General features: G+C 42.0%; 1 protein-coding gene across 5 annotated transcripts in view; it reads left to right on the top strand.

The window, feature by feature from the left end:
- The window catches only part of LOC118379097 (neurabin-1-like), a 156198-nt gene that overhangs the window by 59357 nt on the left and 74588 nt on the right, over positions 1-22253 (top strand). For 3 of the 5 annotated variants that reach the window (XM_052469953.1, XM_052469952.1, XM_052469955.1), the window contains exons 3-5: positions 8818-8950; positions 12454-12574; positions 17978-18097. In XM_052469953.1, the coding sequence (XP_052325913.1) occupies positions 8818-8950; positions 12454-12574; positions 17978-18097 (374 nt within the window). The remainder of the gene's footprint in view (positions 1-8817; positions 8951-12453; positions 12575-17977; positions 18098-22253) is intronic. The other 2 variants (XM_052469954.1, XM_052469956.1) reach the window with 1 other exon arrangement.

The raw sequence follows: 22253 nt of genomic DNA, 5'->3' as shown, positions 1-22253 counted from the left end.
CTATATCATACTCAGACTATATCATACTCATAGATTATATCATACTCATAGACTATATCATATACTATATCATACTCATAGACTATATCATACTAATAGACTATATAATACTCATAGATTATATCATAGACTATATCATACTCATAGACTATATCATACTAGTAGACTATATCATAGACTATATAATACTCATAAACTATATCATAGACTATATAATACTGATAGACTATTCATAGACTATATCATATTCATAGACCATATCATAGACTATATCATACTCATAAACTACATCATACTAGTAGACTATATCATACTCATAGACTATATCATACTCATAGACTATATCATAGAATATATCATACTCATAGACCATATCATAGACTATATCATACTCATAGACTATTTCATACTAGTAGACTATATCATAGACTATATCATACTCATAGACTATATCGTAGACTATATCATACTTGTAGACTATATCATACTCATAAACTATATCATAGACTATATCATACTCATAAACTATATCATAGACTATATCATACTCATAGACTATATCATACTCATAGACGATTTCATACTTGTAGACTATATCATAGATTATATCATACTCATAGACTATATCATAGATTATATCATACTCATAGACTATATCATACTCATAGACTATATCATACTCATAGACTATATCATACTAATAGACTACATCATACTCATAGACTATATCATAGACTATATCATACTCATAGACTATATCATAGATTATATCATACTCATAAACTATATCATAGACTAGATCATGCTCGTAGGCTATATCATAGACTATATAATACTCGTAGACTATATCATACTCATAAACTATATCATAGACTATATAATACTCATATATTATATCATACTCATGGACTATATCATAGACTATATCATACGCATAGACTATATCATACTCATAGACTATATCATACACATAGACTATATCATACTCATAAACTATATCATACTCATAGACTATATCATACTAATAGACTACATCATACTCATAGACTATATCATAGACTATATCATACTCATAGACTATATCATAGATTATATAATACTGATAGACTATACCATAGACTATATCATACTCATAGATTATATCATAGACTATATCATACTCATAGACTATATCATACTAATAGACTACATCATACTCATAGACTATATCATAAACTATATCATAGACTATATAATACTGATAGACTATACCATAGACTATATCATACTCATAGATTATATCATAGACTATATCATACTCAAAGACTATATCATACTAGTAGACTATATCATAGACTATATAATACTCATATATTATATCATACTCATGGACTATATCATAGACTATATCACACTCATAAACTATATCATAGACTATATAATACTGATAGACTATTCATAGACTATATCATACTCATAGACTATATCATACTCATAGACTATATCATACTAGTAGACTATATCATACTCATAGACTATATCATACTCATAGACTATATCATAGAATATATCATACTCATAGACTATATCATACTCATAGACTATATCATACTCATAGACTATATCATACTCAGACTATATCATACTCATAGATTATATCATACTCATAGACTATATCATATACTATAACATACTCATAGACTATATCATACTTGTAGACTATATCATACTCATAAACTATATCATAGACTAGATCATAGACTATATCATAGACTATATCAAACTCATAGACTATATCATACTTGTAGACTATATCATACTCATAAACTATATCATAGACTAGATCATAGACTATATCATAGACTATATCATACTCATAGACTATATCATACTTGTAGACTATATCATACTCATAAACTATATCATAGACTAGATCATAGACTATATCATAGACTATATCATACTCATAGACTATATCATACTTGTAGACTATATCATACTCATAAACTATGTGCTATGTGCTTTTACACCTGCATTGTTTGCTGTTTGGGGTTTTAGGCTGGGTTTCTGTACAGCACTTTGAGATATCAGCTGATGTACGAAGGGCTATATAAATCAATTTGATTTGATTTGATTTATATCATAGACTAGATCATGCTCGTAGGCTATATCATATATATAATCCAAGAAAAATCTCAAACCCGAGATGCAAAAACTTCCAAATGCAATTTCCCAATAAGGAAGTTCCCCTACCTAAATAATGCAAAAGTTACATGTTAACTTCATTCATGAAGAGAGAGAATACAGGAGACAGTTATATAATAAAGCAGGCAGCGGACCATTTTGTGGTGCTGAAATGTAAAGCTGCAGCCACAGTGCAATCAATAGGAGGTGAACAGTGCCTGGTGCTGAAAATATAGCTAACTTGTTATGCAAGTGTTGCACAGCAACAGATGGAGAAAACCTATACCAGTCGAGTAATTCATTTCAACAATAATCTTCATTTTAATTTGACTTTACAAATAACAAGAGGGCTTTATTGGAGTCTATTTTTCAGAGCCTAGGCCTATATAACATTATTTAACTGGCTGAGGTAGGCTAGGAGGCTTAACAGCATCTTTTACAGTAAAAAATATTTGTCCTAATATAGGTGTGATACTTCCATATAGGCCACTAAGTGACTTACTCAATGGGAAAGTTGCATTTCCCCTCAGACACGATCTTGTGGATGTCGCGTGAGATGGATGTGATTTTGAATGCACAGGCTGTCCTCAATTGACTTATGTAAAAAGCCAGTTGCTGTCGTCAATCTATACTGCGTTCATTGAGGAAAATGCGGACTCGCAGGTGTAAGTCGATCCAAACATTGTTAGTACATTAAATGCAAGATTCTTTATTGTGCTGTATTTCTCTGAACATGCCACCCCAAACGCACACAAGGACTCGGCAGTCCTGAGTACATCCCTGACATGACTCCATGTCTGGAATTCAATCAGCTCAGTTTGAATTATGGCTTCATCCAGTGAGGGTATCGTTTTCTTAGCACGGGAGGAGACTTCTCCACCTGGGCAGACTGTGAAAGGTTTACATACAAACACATTGGTATCCTTGTTCGTGCTGTAGTCTTCAAATCTGGTGGAGAAGTTGTCTGGTCCCTCTGTCTGTTGTTTTTCAGTGTGCTGAAGTGCAGTAGCCTTCCAGATGGCATGTCCAAATCGGGACAACTCAAGCTTCCTAGTGAAGGCCTTTTTCCACCATGTCCACGACTGTTTTCCCTCTTCCTTGTAACTGCAGATTTAACCCTTTTAAGTGACAGAAGCTGTGTGTGTAGCTTGCAGTTAACGCCTCTGTCTGGGGCAGGAAGGCCACTTTTAAAGTTCCATGCTTAGATTCATAATGACGTCCGAGATTAAATTATTTGCAAACAGCAACATTTCTTATTGCAAATAAGACACACTGGCTTGGCATTGGCAAACGATGGTAAGATGAACACATCTCTCTGTACATTCATGATTGATTTGGTAGCCTAGTGGTTAGCGCGGTGGCCAATTAATTGTGCTAATATTATACACTAATTATGTTCTGGCCCGCCGACTATTAGCTCAGATTCTTTTGGCCTAAAGCTAAACCTAGTTGACGAACCCTGTCATAGACTATATCATACTCATAGACTATATCATACTCATAGACTATATCATACTCATAGACTATATCATACTCATAGACTATGTCATAGACTATATCATACTCATAGACTATATCATACTCATAGACTATATCATACTCATAGACTATATCATAGAATATATCATACTCATAGACTATATCATAGAATATATCATACTCATAGACTATATCATAGAATATATCATACTCATAGACTATATCATAGACTATATCATACTCATAGACTATATCATAGAATATATCATACTCATAGACTATATCATAGACTATATCATACTCATAGACTATATCATACTCATAGACTATATCATAGACTATATCATAGACTATATCATAGACTATATCATAGAATATATCATAGACTATATCATAGACTATATCATAGAATATATCATACTCATAGACTATATCATACTCATAGACTATATCATAGACTATATCATACTCATAGACTATATCATAGAATATATCATACTCATAGACTATATCATAGATCTCATCATACTCAGACTATATCATAGACTATATCATACTCAGACTATATCATAGACTATATCATACTCATAGACTATATCATAGAATATATCATACTCATAGACTATATCATAGATCTCATCATACTCATAGACTATATCATACTCATAGACTATATCATACTCATAGACTATATCATACTCATAGACTATATCATACACATAGACTATATCATAGACTATATCATACTCAGACTATATCATAGACTATATCATACTCATAGACTATATCATAGACCATATCATACTCATAGACTATATCATTTACTATATCATACTCAGACTATATCATACTGATAGACTACATCATACTCATAGACTGTATCCCACAGGGAATATGTTTTTGTGAGACAGACAGACATACTATCACGTTTCAGGAATGACCCAGATGCAGACAGTGTCAAAGAAACAAAAGTTTAATTCTAAAACAGAGTCGGGCAATGACAGGTCAAAGGGAGGCAGGGGTCAATAACCCAGAGAGGGTGTAAAGGGTCCAGAACGGCAGGCTCAGGGTCAGGTCTGGCAGGGGTCAATAACCCAGAGAGGGTGTAAAGGGTCCAGAACGGCAGGCTCAGGGTCAGGTCTGGCAGGGGTCAATAACCCAGAGAGGGTGTAAAGGGTCCAGAACGGCAGGCAGTCTCAGGGTCAGGGCAGGCAGGGGTCAATAACCCAGAGAGGGTGTAAAGGGTCCAGAACGGCAGGCTCAGGGTCAGGTCTGGCAGGGGTCAATAACCCAGAGAGGGTGTAAAGGGTCCAGAACGGCAGGCAGTCTCAGGGTCAGGGCAGGCAGGGGTCAATAACCCAGAGAGGGTGTAAAGGGTCCAGAACGGCAGGCAGTCTCAGGGTCAGGGCAGGCAGGGGTCAATAACCCAGAGAGGGTGTAAAGGGTCCAGAACGGCAGGCAGTCTCAGGGTCAGGGCAGGCAGGGGTGGGTGGGTCAGGGTATAGAATGGCAGGCAGTCTCAGGGTCAGGGCAGGCAGGGGTCAATAATCCAGTGAGGTGGGTCAGGGTATAGAACGGCAGGCTCAGGGTCAGGGCAGGCAGAACGGTCAAAACCGGGAAGGACTAGAAAACAGGAGCAAGAAACCGGCAGGATCAGGGGAACAAATGCTGGTAGGTTTCACAAACAAAACATACTGGCAACAGACAAACAGAGAACACTGGTGTAAATACACAGGGGATAATGGGGAAGATGGGCGGCACCTGGACGGGGGTGGAGACAAGCACAAAGACAGGTGAAACAGATCAGGGTGTGACACAGACAGCATCTTTCTGTTATTGTAGCTTTCTGTTAATGGCTGTCTTCATCAGCCACTTCTGTTCTGTTCTGATGAATGTGTTCTTCACAGATGAGATATTCTGGAATATTAATCATGACATATTATCATTAATCATGACGCGTTGTCATTCTCCTGATGTTGCTTATTATGGAGAGTCGAAAACTGACACAGAGACACAGACTCGGCTGAATCTTTAATCCATGCTTTTGTCACTTCTAGGTTAGACTACTGCAATGCTCTATTTTCCGGCTACCCGGATAAAGCACTAAATAAACTTCAGTTAGTGCTAAATACGGCTGCTAGAATCCTGACTAGAACCAAAAAATTTGATCATATTACTCCAGTGCTAGCCTCTCTACACTGGCTTCCTGTCAAAGCAAGGGCTGATTTCAAGGTTTTACTGCTAACCTACAAAGCATTACATGGGCTTGCTCCTACCTACCTCTCTGATTTGGTCCTGCCGTACATACCTACACGTACGCTACGGTCACAAGACGCAGGCCTCCTAATTGTCCCTAGAATTTCTAAGCAAACAGCTGGAGGCAGGGCTTTCTCCTATAGAGCTCCATTTTTATGGAACGGTCTGCCTACCCATGTCAGAGACGCAAACTCGGTCTCAACCTTTAAGTCTTTACTGAAGACTCATCTCTTCAGTGGGTCATATGATTGAGTGTAGTCTGGCCCAGGAGTGGGAAGGTGAACGGAAAGGCTCTGGAGCAACGAACCGCCCTTGCTGTCTCTGCCTGGCCGGTTCCCCTCTTTCCACTGGGATTCTCTGCCTCTAGCCCTGTTACGGGGCTGAGTCACTGGCTTGCTGGGGCTCTCTCGTGCTGTCCCTGGGGGGTGCGTCACCTGGGTGGGTTGATTCACTGTTGTGGTCGGCCTGTCTGGGTTGCCCCCCCTTGGGTTGTACCGTGGCGGAGATCTTTGTGGGCTATACTCGGCCTTGTCTCAGGATGGTAAGTTGGTGGTTGAAGATATCCCTCTAGTGGTGTGGGGGCTGTGCTTTGGCAAAGTGGGTGGGGTTATATCCTTCCTGTTTGGCCCTGTCCGGGGTGTCCTCGGATGGGGCCACAGTGTCTCCTGACCCCTCCTGTCTCAGCCTCCAGTATTTATGCTGCAGTAGTTTGTGTCGGGGGCTAGGGTCAGTTTGTTATATCTGGAGTACTTCTCCTGTCCTATTCGGTGTCCTGTGTGAATCTAAGTGTGCGTTCTCTAATTCTCTCCTTCTCTCTTTCTTTCCCTCTCTCGGAGGACCTGAGCCCTAGGACCATGCCCCAGGACTACCTGACATGATGACTCCTTGCTGTCCCCAGTCCACCTGGCCATGCTGCTGCTCCAGTTTCAACTGGCCTGGGCCCTAGGACCATGTCCCAGGACTACCTGACATGAGGACTCCTTGCTGTCCCCAGTCCACCTGGCCATGCTCCTGCTCCAGTTTCAACTGTTCTGCCTTACTATTATTCAACCATGCTGGTCATTTATGAACATTTTGAACATCTTGGCCACGTTCTGTTATAATCTCCACCCGGCACAGCCAGAAGAGGACTGGCCACCCCACATATGCTCTCTAATTCTCTCTTTCTTTCTCTCTCTCGGAGGACCTGAGCCCTAGGACCGTGCCCCAGGACTACCTGACATGATGGCTCCTTGCTGTCCCCAGTCCACCTGACTGTGCTGCTGCTCCAGTTTCAACTGTTCTGCCTTATTATTATTCGACCATGCTGGTCATTTATGAACATTTGAACATCTTGGTCATGTTCTGTTATAATCTCTACCCGGCACAGCCAGAAGAGGACTGGCCACCCCACATAGCCCGGTTCCTCTCTAGGTTTCTTCCTAGGTTTTGGCCTTTCTAGGGAGTTTTTCCTAGCCACCGTGCTTTTACACCTGCATTGTTTGCTGTTTGGGGTTTTAGGCTGGGTTTCTGTACAGCACTTTGAGATATCAGCTGATGTACGAAGGGCTATATAAATACATTTGATTTGATTTGATTTGATTTGAATCTGCTAAATCTGACATGTCTTGTCACTGCTTGTCTGCAAACAAATGACAACAATCAGCACACAACACCTGTAACCTGTTCTGCAGAAGCCGGGCCACTTGGATGAAGCCAGGTGTGTGTTCAGTTAGAAATGCGTTATGTAGAACAGATATGACTGTCTGTCATGTTGAATAGGGGATCCTGTGAGGCTATTTCCACTGTTCCTTTCACCTTACTGGTTAACCCTACTAAATACACCATGCCAGGTGTTTGTTAGTTTGTCACCAGGATGGGTGTTGTCAGTGCAGAGCTCAGAGTAGGAATGCTGACCTAGGATCAGTTTAGCCTTTTAGATAATAATGAATAAGATTACATAGGCGGGCACTCCTACTCTGAGAAGCTGTGTGGGCCTAGGTGTGTGTTTGTCACCCGGCTGGGTGTTGGCGGTTCAGAACTGAGCTGACACAGAGACCGTGTATCAGTCTGGGATGTGGTCCGCGGTCAGTGACAGGAGTGCGTGCATCAGCCCCTTCACACCAGAGTGAGCAACAGAATCTCTCAGGCTGAAGGGGAGTGGAAGTGACTGGTATCGTTACAGAAGATGACCATCACTATGCCCACGCTCAAGGACGAAAACTCTGCCCCCTTTCTCCTCTGTCTCTATGGACCTCATACTCCTCCAGGGTGATGATGTGTTAGTGCTAATGTAATATATCATATATATAATAATAGTAGAATTAAGCAATAAGGCCCTAGGGGGCGTGGTATCTGGCCAATATACCACTGCTATGCACTGTTTCACTGCACGACGCAACGCAGAGTGCCTGGATACAGCCCTTAGCCGTGGTATATTGGCCATATACCACAAACCCCTGAGGTCCATTATTGCTATCATAAACTGGTTACCAATGTAATAGGAAGAGTAGGAAGAATAAAAATAAATGTTTTGTCATACTCGTGGTATACGGTCTGATATACCACGGCTGTCAGCCAATCAGCATTCAACGCTCGAACATGCCGGTTTCTAATAACATATATGACATTAAAGTAGATACACCAGTAGTTATGTAGCCTATACTCCTAAACTCCGTGGTACAACACGGCCAGGCATCAGTATACTGAACTGCACATATCCACCAAAGCTCTTCACTGGACTGGATGACAATATCATCTTTATTAACATATTTCAAACACTTGTAGCACCACTCATCTAAAGACATGTGGTCTTGCACAATATACTTATGCTACTGTATATGTCTTGTTACCAACTACAAAATATGATTCCCCCATAGCTTGTGTAAAAAGTGTAAACTCAGTGTGGTAGCTAACAAGTGTGTTTCTATGTATCTGCAGGTGTTCAACACCTACTGTAACGAGGACTATGACAGGAGGAATGAGGAGGTGGACCCGGTGGCCTCGTCAGCAGAGTACGAGCTGGAGAAGAGGGTGGAGAAACTGGAGCTGTTCCCTGTAGAGCTGGAGAAAGGTACATAAGACCTGGGGCCGATCCCAAATAACCATATCCTCTAAGCACTATCTCTTCACTCCCTACCCCCTACACACTTCATGTACAGTGCTTTCAGAAAGTATTCACACCCCTTGACTTTATTCACAGTTTGTTGAGTTACAGCCTGAATTTAAAATTAATGAAATGTAGATGTTTTTGTCACTGGCCTACACACAACACCCGTAATGTCAAAGTGGAATTGTTTTTAGGCATTTTTACCAAGTAATACAAAATTAAAAGCTAAAATGTCTTCAGTCAATAAGTATTCAACCCCTTTGTTATGGTAAGCCTAAATAAGTTCAGAAGTGGAAATGTGCTTGACAAGTCACATAATAAGTTGCATGGACATACTCTGTGTGCAATAATAGTGTTTAACATGATGTTTTAATGGCTACCTCATCTCTGTACTCCACACATATAATTATCTGTAATGTCCCTCAATCGAGCAGGGAATTTCAAGCACAGATTCAACTACAAAGACCAGGGAGGTTTTCCGATGCCTAGTAACGAAGGACACCGATTGGTCGATGGGCCAAAATAAAAAAGCAGACAGCGGCTGTGATAGGAGAAAACTGACGATGGATCAACAACATTGTAGTTACTCCAAAATACCAACCTAAATGACAGAGTGAGAAGGAAGCCTGTACATATTTTTTTTCTCTCCAAAACATGCATCCTGTTTGCAATAAGGCACTGAAGTAAAACTGCAAAAGATTTGGCAAAGAAATTAATTTCATGGACGGAATACAAAGCGTTATGTTTGGAGCAAATCCAACTCTTCACTAATTACCTCTCTTCATATTTTCAAGCATGGTGGTGGCTGCATCATCTTATATGGGTATGCTTGTCATCAGCAAGGACTAGGGAGTTTTTAAGGATAAAAATAAAATGGAATAGAGCTAAGCACAGGCAAAATCCTAGAGGAAAATCTGGTTCAGTCTGCTTTCCACCAGACACTGAGAGACAAATTCACTTTTCAGCAAAAAACACAAGGCCAAATCTACACTGGAGTTGCTTACCAAGATGACATTCCTAAGTGGCCTAGTTACAGTTTTGACTTAAATCAGCTTGAAAATGTATGTCAAGGCTTGAAAATGACAGTCTGGCAATGATCAACAACCAACTTGAAGAATTTTGTACAATCCAGGTGTGCAAAGCTCTTAGCAACTTACCCACAACTGTTACCACTTCCAGAGGTAACAGGTGGTACTTATCAAATAAAGATCTATATTTTTTTCATATTTTATTGCACTTTAAAATACAATTAAATTCAAATCACATTGTATTTGTCACATGCGCCGAATACAACAGGTGTAGTATACCTTACTGTGAAATGCTTACAGATCATTCTGTCTTCAATTTTATTGATTATTCACGTTAATTACAAAAGTACAAAAGTAGTTTGAAATGTTTTGCAAAGTTTACTGGTAACTTTTGAGATATTTTGTAGTCATGTTGCGCAAGTTGGAACCGGTGTTTTTCTGGATCAAACGCACCAAATAAATTGATATTTTAGATATATATAGACGGAATTAATCTAACAAAAGGACCATTTGTGATGTCTATGGGACATATTGGAGTGCCCACAAAAGAAGCTCGTCAAAGGTAAGGCATTAATTATATTTTTATTTCTGCGTTTTGTGTCGCGCCTGCAGGGTTGAAATATGCTTCTCTCTCTTTGTTTACTGGGGTGCTGTCCTGAGATAATAGCAACTTTTGCTTTTGCCGAAAAGCCTTTTTGAAATCTGACATGTTGGCTGGATTCACAACATGTGTAGCTTTAATTTGCTATCTTGCATGTGTGATTTAATGAAAGTTTGATTTTTATAGTAATTTATTTGAATTTGGCGCACTGCATTTTCCCTGGCTTTTGGGACGTTTGCATCCCACATATCCCAGAGAGGTTAAGGAGCCTTTTGGACCTAGATTTGGCGCTCCGGTACCGCTTGCTGTGCGGTAGCAGAGAGAACAGTCTATGACTACCAGTCAGGATGCCCTCGATGTCGCAGCTGTAGAACTTTTTGAGGATCCTGGAACTCAAGCTAAATCTTTTCAGTTTCCTGAGGGGGAATAGGCATTGTTGTGCCCTCTTCACGACTGTCTTGGTGTGTTTGAACCATGATAGTTTGTTGGTGATGTGGACACCAAGGAACTTGAAGCTCTCAACTTGCTCCACTACAGCCCCGTCGATGAGAATGGGGGCGTGCTCGGCCCTCCTTTTCCTGTAGTCCATGATCATCTCATTTGTCTTGATCACATTGAGATAAAGGTTGTTGTCCTGGCACCACACTTCCAGGTTTCTGACCTCCTCCCTATAGGCTGTGTCATTGTTGTCGGTGATCAGGCCTACCATCATTGTGTCGTCGGCAAACTTAATGATGGAGTTGGAGTCATGCTTGGCCGCGCAGTCATGAAGTAACAGGGAGTACAGGAGGGGACTAAGCATGCACCCCTGAGGGGGCCCCATGTTGAGGACTAGCATGGCAGATGTGTGGTTGAAAATGTCAGTGAAAACACTTGCCAGTTGGTCACCGCATGCTCGGAGTACATGTCCTGGTAATCCATCTGTCCCTGCAGCCTTGTGAAGGTTGACCTGTTTAAAGGTCTTACCCACATCGGCTACAGTGAGTGTGATCACACAGTCACCGGGAACAGCTTGTGTTCTCATGCACGCTTCAGTGTTGCTTGCCTCGAAGCGCGTATGGAAGTCATTTAGCTCGTCTGGTAGGCTTGTGTCACTGGGCAGCTCGCGGCTGGGCTTCCCTTTGTAGTCCGTAATAGTTTGCAAGCCCTGCCACATCTGACGAGCGTCGAAGCCGGTGAAGTAAGTAGGATTCAATCTTAGTCCTGTAGTTACGATTCGCCTGTTTAATGATTCGTCTGAGGGCATAGTGGGACTTCTTATAAGCATCCGGGTTAGAGTCCTGCTCCTTGAAAGCGGCAGCTCTACCCTTTAGATCAGTGCGGATCTTGCCTGTAATCCATGTCTTCTGTTTGGGGTATGTACGCACGGTCACTGTGGGGACAACGTCATTGATGCAGTTATTGATGAAGCTGGGGACGGATATGGTATACTTCTCAATGCCATCGGATGAGTCCCGGAACATAGTCCAGTCTATGCTAGCAATACTGTCCTGTAGCTTAGCATCTGCGTCATCTGACCACTTCCGCATTGAGCGAGTCACTGGTGCTTCCTAATTTAGTTTTTGCTTGTAAGCAGGAATCAGGAGGATAGAATTATGGTCAGATTTGCCAAATGGAGGGCGAGGGAGAGCTTTGTACACGTCTCTGTGTCTGGATTAAAGGTGGTCTAGAGTCTATCTATCCATCCATCCCTCGCCTCCTACCCACAGTCAGAGGGCTGACATTAAGGATGGTTTTGACTGAAACACACACACAGGGCACGCCCCCCCCCCCCTCTCTCTATGACACAAACACATACACACTTGCCATTGTATAACCCCTGTCTCCTCTCTGCCCAGATGACGATGGCCTTGGTATCAGTATCATAGGAATGGGAGTGGGTGCTGACGCCGGTCTGGAGAAACTTGGCATCTTCGTCAAGACTGTCATCGAGGGCGGGGCAGCTGAGAGAGATGACAGGTAAGAGCTCTCTGCTTCCTGAGAAGGTGCCAATTCAATCCCTGTACACACACACACACACACACACACACACACACACACACACACACACACACACACACACACACACACACACACACACACACACTCGTCCTCATGTCCCAGAGAGATTTAGCAGCAGGGGTCTGGGATTACAGTGACGAGGGAGGCACGGACAGAAATTTAAGCAACAGCTCTGGGATGTTATCACACTCTGCAGCTGCAGGAAACAGTGTGTGCATGTGTGTGCGTGGGTGGGTGCGTGGGTTAGTGTGCACGCATAATATAATATAACATAATATACTCCACGGGCATATCAAAGTTCCAGGGATCTCTGCTAGTGTTAAAGTTATGGCCCGTTTTATAAAGAGAAATTGGGATAGTAGACAATGTAACCAATCACAGCGCTCCTCTTACTTGTAACATTGCACATCCTGCAAGTCACCAGCAGAGGGCGACCATTTTGAATCCATTTTCACATTCAATCTGTTGGTAAGGCTTAAAAATTGGATCATAACTCTAAAAGTAGCAGAGATCCCAATCTGGAAATTTCATATGCACATAAATTATATTATGTTAAACAATGTATTTAATTTTTTTTTACAAATATTCATGTTTATATTTATTTTTAAACTAATATTAAACAAAATTATCAAAATAGTACTCATATTACAGAGCAAGCGGTAAAGCGTCATATGACACCAATGTTTGCTTTGTAGCACCTACAGATGAAACACTATGGAGTCTTAAAGGAGGACTGGGTAAGGCCAAAACGTCCTAAATATGCCAACTTTGACCAATTATTTCTCAACTATGCTTTTAGATACACATGTCAAATATGTCCACAATCCTTCCTCCAAAGGACTATTCTATGGATTACATTTCGTGAAAATCCCCCAAATCATGTTCTTTTTTGTCTGGGTTTCGTGAGGAATCACTCAACACAGAGATCAGGTTTCATAGTCACACATACACGGACGCATGCAGACACAGGGAGAGAGAGAAAACCCCTCTGCATCATCTTCCACTGAGCCTCTCAGTCTCAACCCACACCCCGCTGAAATCTGAGGGTTAATCGGAAAGTGGTCTTGGTGAGAAATTTAATGTGAGACAGAGAGACCTGTGTGTGTGTGTCAAATCAAATCAATAAATCAAATCAAATTGTATTGTATTTGTCACGTACTTTGTAAACAACAGGTGTAGACTAACAGTGAAATGCTTACTTACGGGGCCCTTCCTAACAATGCAGAGAGAAATAACATGTAATAGTAAAAGTAATAATGAATACACAATGAGTAACGATAACATGGCTATATACACGGGGTACCAGTACTGATTCGATGTGCTGGGGTATGAGGAAATGAGGTAGATATGTACATATAACTTGGAATAAATTGACTAGGCAACAGGATAAATAATAAACAGTAACAGCAGCGTATGTGTTGAGTCAAAAGGTTTATGCGAAAAGAGTCAATGCAGATAGTACGGGTAGCTATTGGTTAACTATTTAACTATTTTACTTCTACCCCCAACTATGGCTTGGTGGTAGAAGCTGTTCAGGGTCCTATTGGTTCCAGACTTGGGGCATTGGTACCGCTTGCTATGCGGTAGCAGAGAGAACAGTCTATGACTTGGGTGGCTGGCTACCGCCGGGTATAGTAGTCCTGGATGGCACTACCCTCTGTAGTGCCTTGCAGTCGGATGCCAAGCAGTTGTCATACCAAGCAGTGATACAGCCAGTCAAGATGTTCTCAATGGTGTAGCTGTATATCTTTTTGAGGATCTGAGGCCCCATGCCAAATCTTTTCAGCCTCCCAAGGGGAAGAGGCATTGCTTTGCCCTCTTCATGACTGTGTTGGTGTGTGTGGACCATGATAGATCCTTAGTGATGTGAACACGAGGAACTTGATGTGAATGGGGGCATGCTCGGCCCTCCGTTTCCTGTAGTCCACGATCAGTTACTTTTGTCTTTCTGACTTTGAGGAAGATGTTGTTGTCCTGGCACCAGACTGCCAGGTCTCTGACCTCCCTATAGGCTGTCTCATCGTCATCGGTGATCAGGCCTACCACTGTTGTGATGTCAGCAAACTTAATGATGGTGTTGGAGTCGTGCGTGGCCACGCAATTGTGGGTGAACAGGGAGTACAGGATGGGACTAAGCATGCACCCTTGAGGGGCCCCCATGTTGAGGGTCAGCGTGGCGGATGTCTTGTTGCCTACCCTCACCACCTGGGGACGGGCCGTCAGGAAATCCAGGATCCAGTTGCAGAGGGAGGTGTTCAGTCTCAGGATCCTTAGCTCAGTGATGCGCTTGGAGGGCACTATGGTGTTGAACGCTGAGCTTTAGTGAGTGAACAGCATTCTTACATTGGTGTTCCTCTTGTCCAGGTTAGAGAGGGCAGTGTTGAGTGCATTAGAGATTCTATCACCTGTGGATCTATTGGGGCGGTATGTAAATTGGATTGGGTCCAGGGTGTCTGGGATGGAGTTGATGTGAGCCATGATCAGCCTTTCAAAGCATTTCATGTCTACAGATATGAGTGCTATGGAGCGATAGTCATTTTGACAGGTGACCGTGGCTTTCTTGGGCACAGGGACTATGGTGGTCTGCTTAAAACATGTAGGTATTACAGACTGGGTCAGGGAGAGGTTCAAAATATCAGTGAAGACACTTGCCAGCTGGTCAGTGTGTGCGCTGAGTACACATCCTGGTAATCCGTCTGGCCCTGCAGCCTTGTGAATGTTAACCTGTTTAAAGATCTTCCTCATACCGGCTGCAGAGAGAGTGATCACACAGTCGTCCAGAACAGCTGGTGCTCTCATGCATGGTTCTGTGTTGCTTGCCTCGAAGCAAGCATAGAAGTCATTTAGCTCGTCTGGTAGGTGTATGTGTGTGTGTGTGTGTGTGTGTGGGTGGGTGTGTGTGTCCTTGCGTGCGTGCATGCGTGCACGGTGCTTAATAGTCTGGTCTCGGTCTGACAGGAAGGCACTGCTTCGGCCTACAGAGGTCTGTCTGGGGAGCCAATGTCTTCTCCGCCGGGGTCAGAGTCAGGATCAATTCCATTTAAATTCAGTCAATTCAGAAATTGAAATGGAATTGACCACAACCGTGTCCGGGCTTTGATGATTACTGTTGTCCCTGTATGAAAGGAAAGCCCTTAAAAGTGTCATATGCAACCACTCAATGTTACGTGAAGTGGTTGACAGTGTTGCAATGCTGATGGTTAGCCTGTCTGTCTGTGTTAGGTGGTTTGTATTCTGTCTGTCTGTCTTAAGTGGTTTGCATTCAGTCTGGCTGTCCCGACACCGTACAGTATGTCAGTAATCATATCTGTGTTTGTCCACTGAGTTGTGGATGTGATGCCACAGTGATTCAGACTGTAAACTGCTGTTAGGTCAGACAGTGTTAGGTTTGACACGTTTTAAGGGTACGTTTAAATTCTCCGAATAGCTTGGACATCCACTGTATTGATGCTTTGTTACATGGGTATTATAATGTTATTGCGACCATAGACGATCTATGAATAGAAGAGTGGGACTTAGGAAAAAACATGCCCTGGACTTTCACGCTAATGTTATCTAAATTAATTATTATATTTGAATTGTTAAATCAAAATGGAATTTTAAAATAGGCAGCCTATTCATTATTGTTTTGTTAAAGAACTGTCACCACAACAGCCTTGTCATAGGCTGTGGCTACGTCCCAAATGGCACAGTGTTCTCTATGGGCCCTGGTCAAATGTTGTGCACTAAATAGGGAATAGGGTGCCATTTGGCAATACAAACATTCTGATAACCTTGTTTCCTCTGTTGACCAAATTGGCGTTGGCTCACAAGCCCTGGGCGCTATCAAGCAGCGATAGCTACACATCCTGTCATGTCCAAGCTAACCCCACAGTGTGAATGTAATGCTTTCTGTCTGTTCGGCAATAGTGCTGCTCCACTCTTGTAATGGAGAATGGTTGCCTCAAGACACGTCTAGCTGTACTATATTCAGTAGTTTGATAATTAGCTATTGCACCATTTTGCACCACTGAACACTCAGCTCACATCATGTGATAATACATTTTCAAAAGCAGATTATGATATCTGACTTCGATTAGATATTTTCTAAGCAAACATGTACTTTTTTTGTATCACTCTGCAATGCACCACATCAGTGCATAGTCTACTACTCCACAGTGGATCATTTTATACATGTATATCCACTACCGTTCAAAAGTTTGGGGTCACTTAGAAATGTCCTTGTTTTTGAAAGAAAAGCTATTTTTTTGTCCATTGAAATAACATCAAATTGATCAGAAATACAGTATAAACATTGCTAATGTTGTAAATGACTATTATATCTGGAAACGGACGATTTGTTATGGAATATCTACATAGGCGCACAGAGGCCCATTATCATCAATCATCATTCCTGTGTTCCAATGGCACGTTGTGTTAGCTATTCCAAGTTTATAATTTTTAAAGGCAAATTGATCATTAGAAAACCCTTTTTGCAATTATGTTAGCACAGCTGAAAACTGTTGTTCTGATTAAAGAAGCAATAAAACTGTCTTTTAGACTAGTTGAGTATCTGGAGCATCAGCATCTGTGGGTTTGATTACAGGATCAAAATGGCCAGAAGAAAATCACTTTCTTCTGAAACTTGTCAGTCTATTCTTGTTCTGAGAACTGAAGGCTATTCCAAGAACTGAAGTTCTTGTACAGTGCTATGTACTACTCCCTTCACAGAACAGCACAAACTGGCCCTTACCAGAATAGAAAGAGGAGTGGGAGGCCCGGATGCACAACTGAGCAAGAAGACAAATACATTAGAGTGTCTTTTGTCCCATTCCCCCTGACAGAGCTGGTGTAACTGAGTCAGGTTGTCGGCCTCCTTGTTCGCACACACTTTTTCAGTTCTGTCCACAAATTGTCTATAGGAATGAGGTCAGGGCTTTGTGATGGCCAAATTTGGAAGTATGCTTGGGATCATTGTCCATTTGGAAGACCCATTTGCGACCAAGCTTTAACTTCCTGACTGATGTCTTGAGATGTTGCTTCAATATAACCACACACTTTTCCTTCCTCATGGTGCCATTTATTTGATGAAGTGTACCAGTCCCTCCTGCAGCAAAGCACCCCAACAACGTGATGCTGCCACCCCTGTTCTTCACAGTTGGGATAGTGTTCTTCGGCTTGTTTTCATATACATTTTTCTCTCCATAGAACATAACAGATAGAGAGAGAATGACAAGTAGTTGGCCTGATTCAAACCGATGCCGCAGACATGTGTACCAGAGGCTACGGCTTTACCACTAGACCAGCCAAGCCACAGCTCAGTAGATCCTACAGTAAGTAACCTGTATCTCTTACCTGTGTGTGACCTTTCTGTGACCTCAGTATGTTGTGTCGTAGGATCAAGGTGAACGACCAGATCGTGGAGGTGGACGGCACCAGTCTGGTGGGGGTGACACAGAGCTTCGCTGCCTCCGTCCTGAGGAACACCCAGGGAGTGGTTAGGTAAGATCAACTGCCACATGCGTAACATTTTATTTTCATTTATTTATACAGATGAGTCCACGGTACCATAAAGTGGCATAAACCACAGCCGTCATGGGCATCAGCCATGGTCTGTTTAGTTAAAACGGCATTGTTAGGGGGGATAACTCAATGTGTACTGCTACACTTTATATAGTAGTCTGCCAGATAGTCAACCTTTCTGCACATGAGAAATAATGCATGGGTCGTCCTTTTGCGTGGATTTGATATTTTAAGTAGAGATTGTGTACCGATATTGAATAAAAGCCTCTTCTATTAAATGAAGTTCCCTTTAATACAGACCACGTGGAGAAATCAATAAATCAGATTTTTAATATGAATAAAGGCTTGCTAAAGTGTCTTTAAACTTAACCCAATTTACTGTTAATGTTTTCAAACTGCAGACCACCAAAACCGCTACACGAACACACAACATAGCCTGCATGTGAAAACGGTTTTGGCAGACCCCCATTCATGCATTCATTAGCATAATATCAATAGTGTGGAAATGTATCATTGTAAGAGAGTAGCAGTGGACAGCAGGCCTCCGCTCTACAGAGCAGAACAGTCAAAATAGGAGCACAGCATGGAAGAGACACAGACACGGTCAGAGGATCTTCTTACTGGTGTGATTGGTGCTCAGGGGATGAGGGCTGGAGAGGAAGGACATGTCAAACTTTATTGCAGCATATTGTTCCCATGAACACATGGCTGTTTGATGAGCAAATATTGATTGAAGTATGGACAGCAGGTTGGCTGGTTATAAGAGAACGTGATATTAAACACTGCCATTTCTCTGCTGTTCTTTCCTCTTCTCTTCTATCCTCTCCTCTCTATCACTCCTTTTTCATTCACTTTCTTCTTCCTGTCCAGAACACCCCCCCCTCTCTCTCTCTATCCTACCTGGGTTTGATCACCCTGTGCCCCAGATTCGCCATTTTAACTCAATTTAACCCTGACTGACGACGTCATCCAGGTCTCTGAAACCACACAAGTGTAAGTTCACTGGTCCCCCAGCATAAGGCTAAAAAAATTAAGCGGATCTTTTGCCACCAAATTTACAGTTGAAGTCAGAAGTTTACATACACCTTAGCCAAATACATTTAAACTCAGTTTTTCCACAATTCCTGACTTTTAATCCTAGTAAAAATTCCCGGTCAGTTAGGATCACTACTTTATTTTAAGAATATGAAATGTCAGAATAATAGTAAAGAGAGGGATTTATTTAAGCTTTTATTTCTTTCATCACTTTCCCAGTGGGTCAGAAGTTTACATACACTCAATTAGTATTTGGTAGCATTGCCTTTAAATTGTTTAACTTGGGTCAAACATTTCGGGTAGCTTCCCACAATAAGTTGGGTGAATTTCGTCCCATTCCTCCTGACGGAGCTGGTGTAACTGAGTCAGATTTGTAGGCCTCCTTGCTCGCACACACTTTTTCAGTTCTGCTCACAAATTTTCTATGGGATTGAGGTCAGGACTTTGTGATGGCCACTCCAATACCTTGACTTTGTTGTCCTTAAGGTATTTTCCCACAACTTTGGAAGTATGCTTGGGATCATTGTCAATTTGGAAGACCCATTTGCGACCAAGCTTTAACTGATATCTTGAGATGTTGCTTCAGTATAACCACATAAGTTTAATTCCTCATGATGCCATTTATTTTATGAAGTGTACCAGTCCCTCTTGCAGCAAAGCACCCCAACAACATGATGCTGCCACCCCCGTGCTTCACATTTGGGATGGTGTTCTTCGGCTTGCCTCCTCCTTTTTCCTCCAAACATAATGATGGTCATTATGGCCAAACAGTTCTATTTTTGTTTTATCAGACCAGAGGACATTTCTCCAAAAAGTACGATCTTTGTCCCCTTGTGCAGTTGCAACCCGTAGTCTGGCTTTTTTATGGCGGTTTTGGAGCAGTGGCTTCTTCCGTGCTGAGCAGCCTTTCAGGTTATGTCGATATTGGACTCATTTTACTGTGGATATAGTGTAATGGATCTCGTCCTCCTCTTCTGAGGAGGAGTAGCGAGAAGGATCGGAGGACCAATGGCAGCGTGGTAAGTGTCCATAATGTTTAATAAAACACAACAGAACACTGGAACAAAACAATAAACGTTAATAAACGAAACAGTCCCGTGTGGAAACACACACTGACACGGAAAACAAACACCCACAACTCAAAAGTGAAACCAGGCTACTTAAGTATGATTCTCAATCAGGGACAACGATTGACAGCTGCCTCTGATTGAGAATCATACTTAGGTAGCCTGGTTTCACTTTTGAGTTGTGGGTGTTTATTTTCTGTTCTGTGTTTTGCGAAAGGGACCGGGCAGGCACCGTGGTATGCGATGGAGCGCACGGTGTCCCCAGTACGCGTGCTTAGCCCGGTGCGGTACATTGCATTGTTGATGTCCTAACCGACTTGCCAAAACTATAGTTTGTTAACAAGAAATTTGTGGAGTGGTTGAAAAACAAGTTTTGATGACTCCAACCTAAGTGTATGTAAACTTCTGACTTCAACTGTATAAACCAGATATTAAAAGACAGCACAATTAAACAACATCCCACGTGGTTGACTGAGTGAGGGCATATCTGTTGTGAGGCAATGTAATGCGGACATCCCTGACATCTCCAACCCCAGTGCCCTGTGTGTCCCAAATGGCACCTTATTCCCTATATAGTGCACTACCTTTGATCAGAGCCCTATGTGCCCTTGTCAAATAAGTACATCATATAGCAGGGTTTCCCAAACTCGATCCTTGGGACCGTCAGGGGTGCACGTTTTCATTTATGCCCTTACACTACACAGCTGATTAAAATATTAAACTAATCATCAAGCTTTGATTATTTGAATCAGCTGTGTAGTGTTAGGGCAAAAAACTAAACATGCACTGAGGACCGAGATTGGGAAACGCTGCTATATAGGAAATAGGGTGCCATTTGGGACTCAGACCCAGTATGTCTGTCAGCATACTGTATCAGCTCCTAATGGACAAGACATGTCAGTATTATGGCTGTTGTTCCCAGAAGCAGGGTCGCCCCCCCCCTGCATGTTGCTTTGCCGGGAAAGAGGAAACTGTTTCCAGGTCAGCTGCTAGATGGAGAGATGGAGGAGCACGCTCCTTGATTCTGATTTCTCTCAGTTGTTAATTCAGATGTAGATCAAAGTTAACTCTGGAATGTAGCCAGCCTAGCTCTGTAATCAGCATGCCCACTCCGGGTGATTGGAGACACAGTCAAATATGCTCTCCCACTGAGATAGAGGGATCCATCTTGGAGTAAACGAGAGAGAAACCAGAAAAATATACTGTATACTGGGTATTTAAAAAAAGACATATATATTTAACCTTTATTTAATTAGACAAGTCAGGTAAGAACAAATTAGAGGGAACATGGGGGAAGAAAGCCTGCCCCTCTCTTTCTCTCTCTCTCTCTCTCTCTCTCTCTCTCTCTCTCTCTCTCTCTCTCTCTCTCTCTCTCTCTCTCGCTATATCTCTCTCCCTCTCTCTCTCGCTATCTCTCTCTCGCTATCTCTCTCTCTCTCTCTCTCTCTCTCTCTCTCTCTCTCTCTCTCTCTCTCTGTCTCTCTCTCTCTCTCGCTATATCTCTCTCCCTCTCTCTCTCGCTATCTCTCTCTCGCTATCTCTATATCTCTCTCCCTCTCTCTCTCTCTCGCTATATCTCTCTCCCTCTCTCTCTCGCTATCTCTCTCTCTCTCTCTCTCTCTCTCTCTCTCTCTCTCTCTCTCTCTCTCTCTCTCTCTCGCTATATCTCTCTCTCTCTCCATTTCTCCCTCTCTCTCTCTTTGTTTCTCTCTCTCTGTTTCACCCTTTATCAAATTTAAATGGCTTTATTGGCATGGAAAGTGTTACCGCATACATTGCCAAAGGAAACATATATTGTAGACCCATGATGACGCAGATAGATATTAATAGGAAAAATAATACTACTCAATGAGTAACAATTAACAGGACACTACAATTAAAAATATATATATTTTTCACCTTTATTTTACCAGGTAGGCCAGTTGAGAACAAGTTCTCATTTACAACTGCGACCTGGTCAAGATAAAGCAAAGCAGTGCGACAAAAACAACAACACAGAGGTACACATGGGATAAACAAATGTACAGTCAATA

Source organism: Oncorhynchus keta, chromosome 19 (genome assembly GCF_023373465.1).
Source record: "Oncorhynchus keta strain PuntledgeMale-10-30-2019 chromosome 19, Oket_V2, whole genome shotgun sequence".
NCBI lineage: Eukaryota > Metazoa > Chordata > Actinopteri > Salmoniformes > Salmonidae > Oncorhynchus > Oncorhynchus keta.
This window is presented reverse-complemented; position numbering and strand designations above follow the sequence as displayed.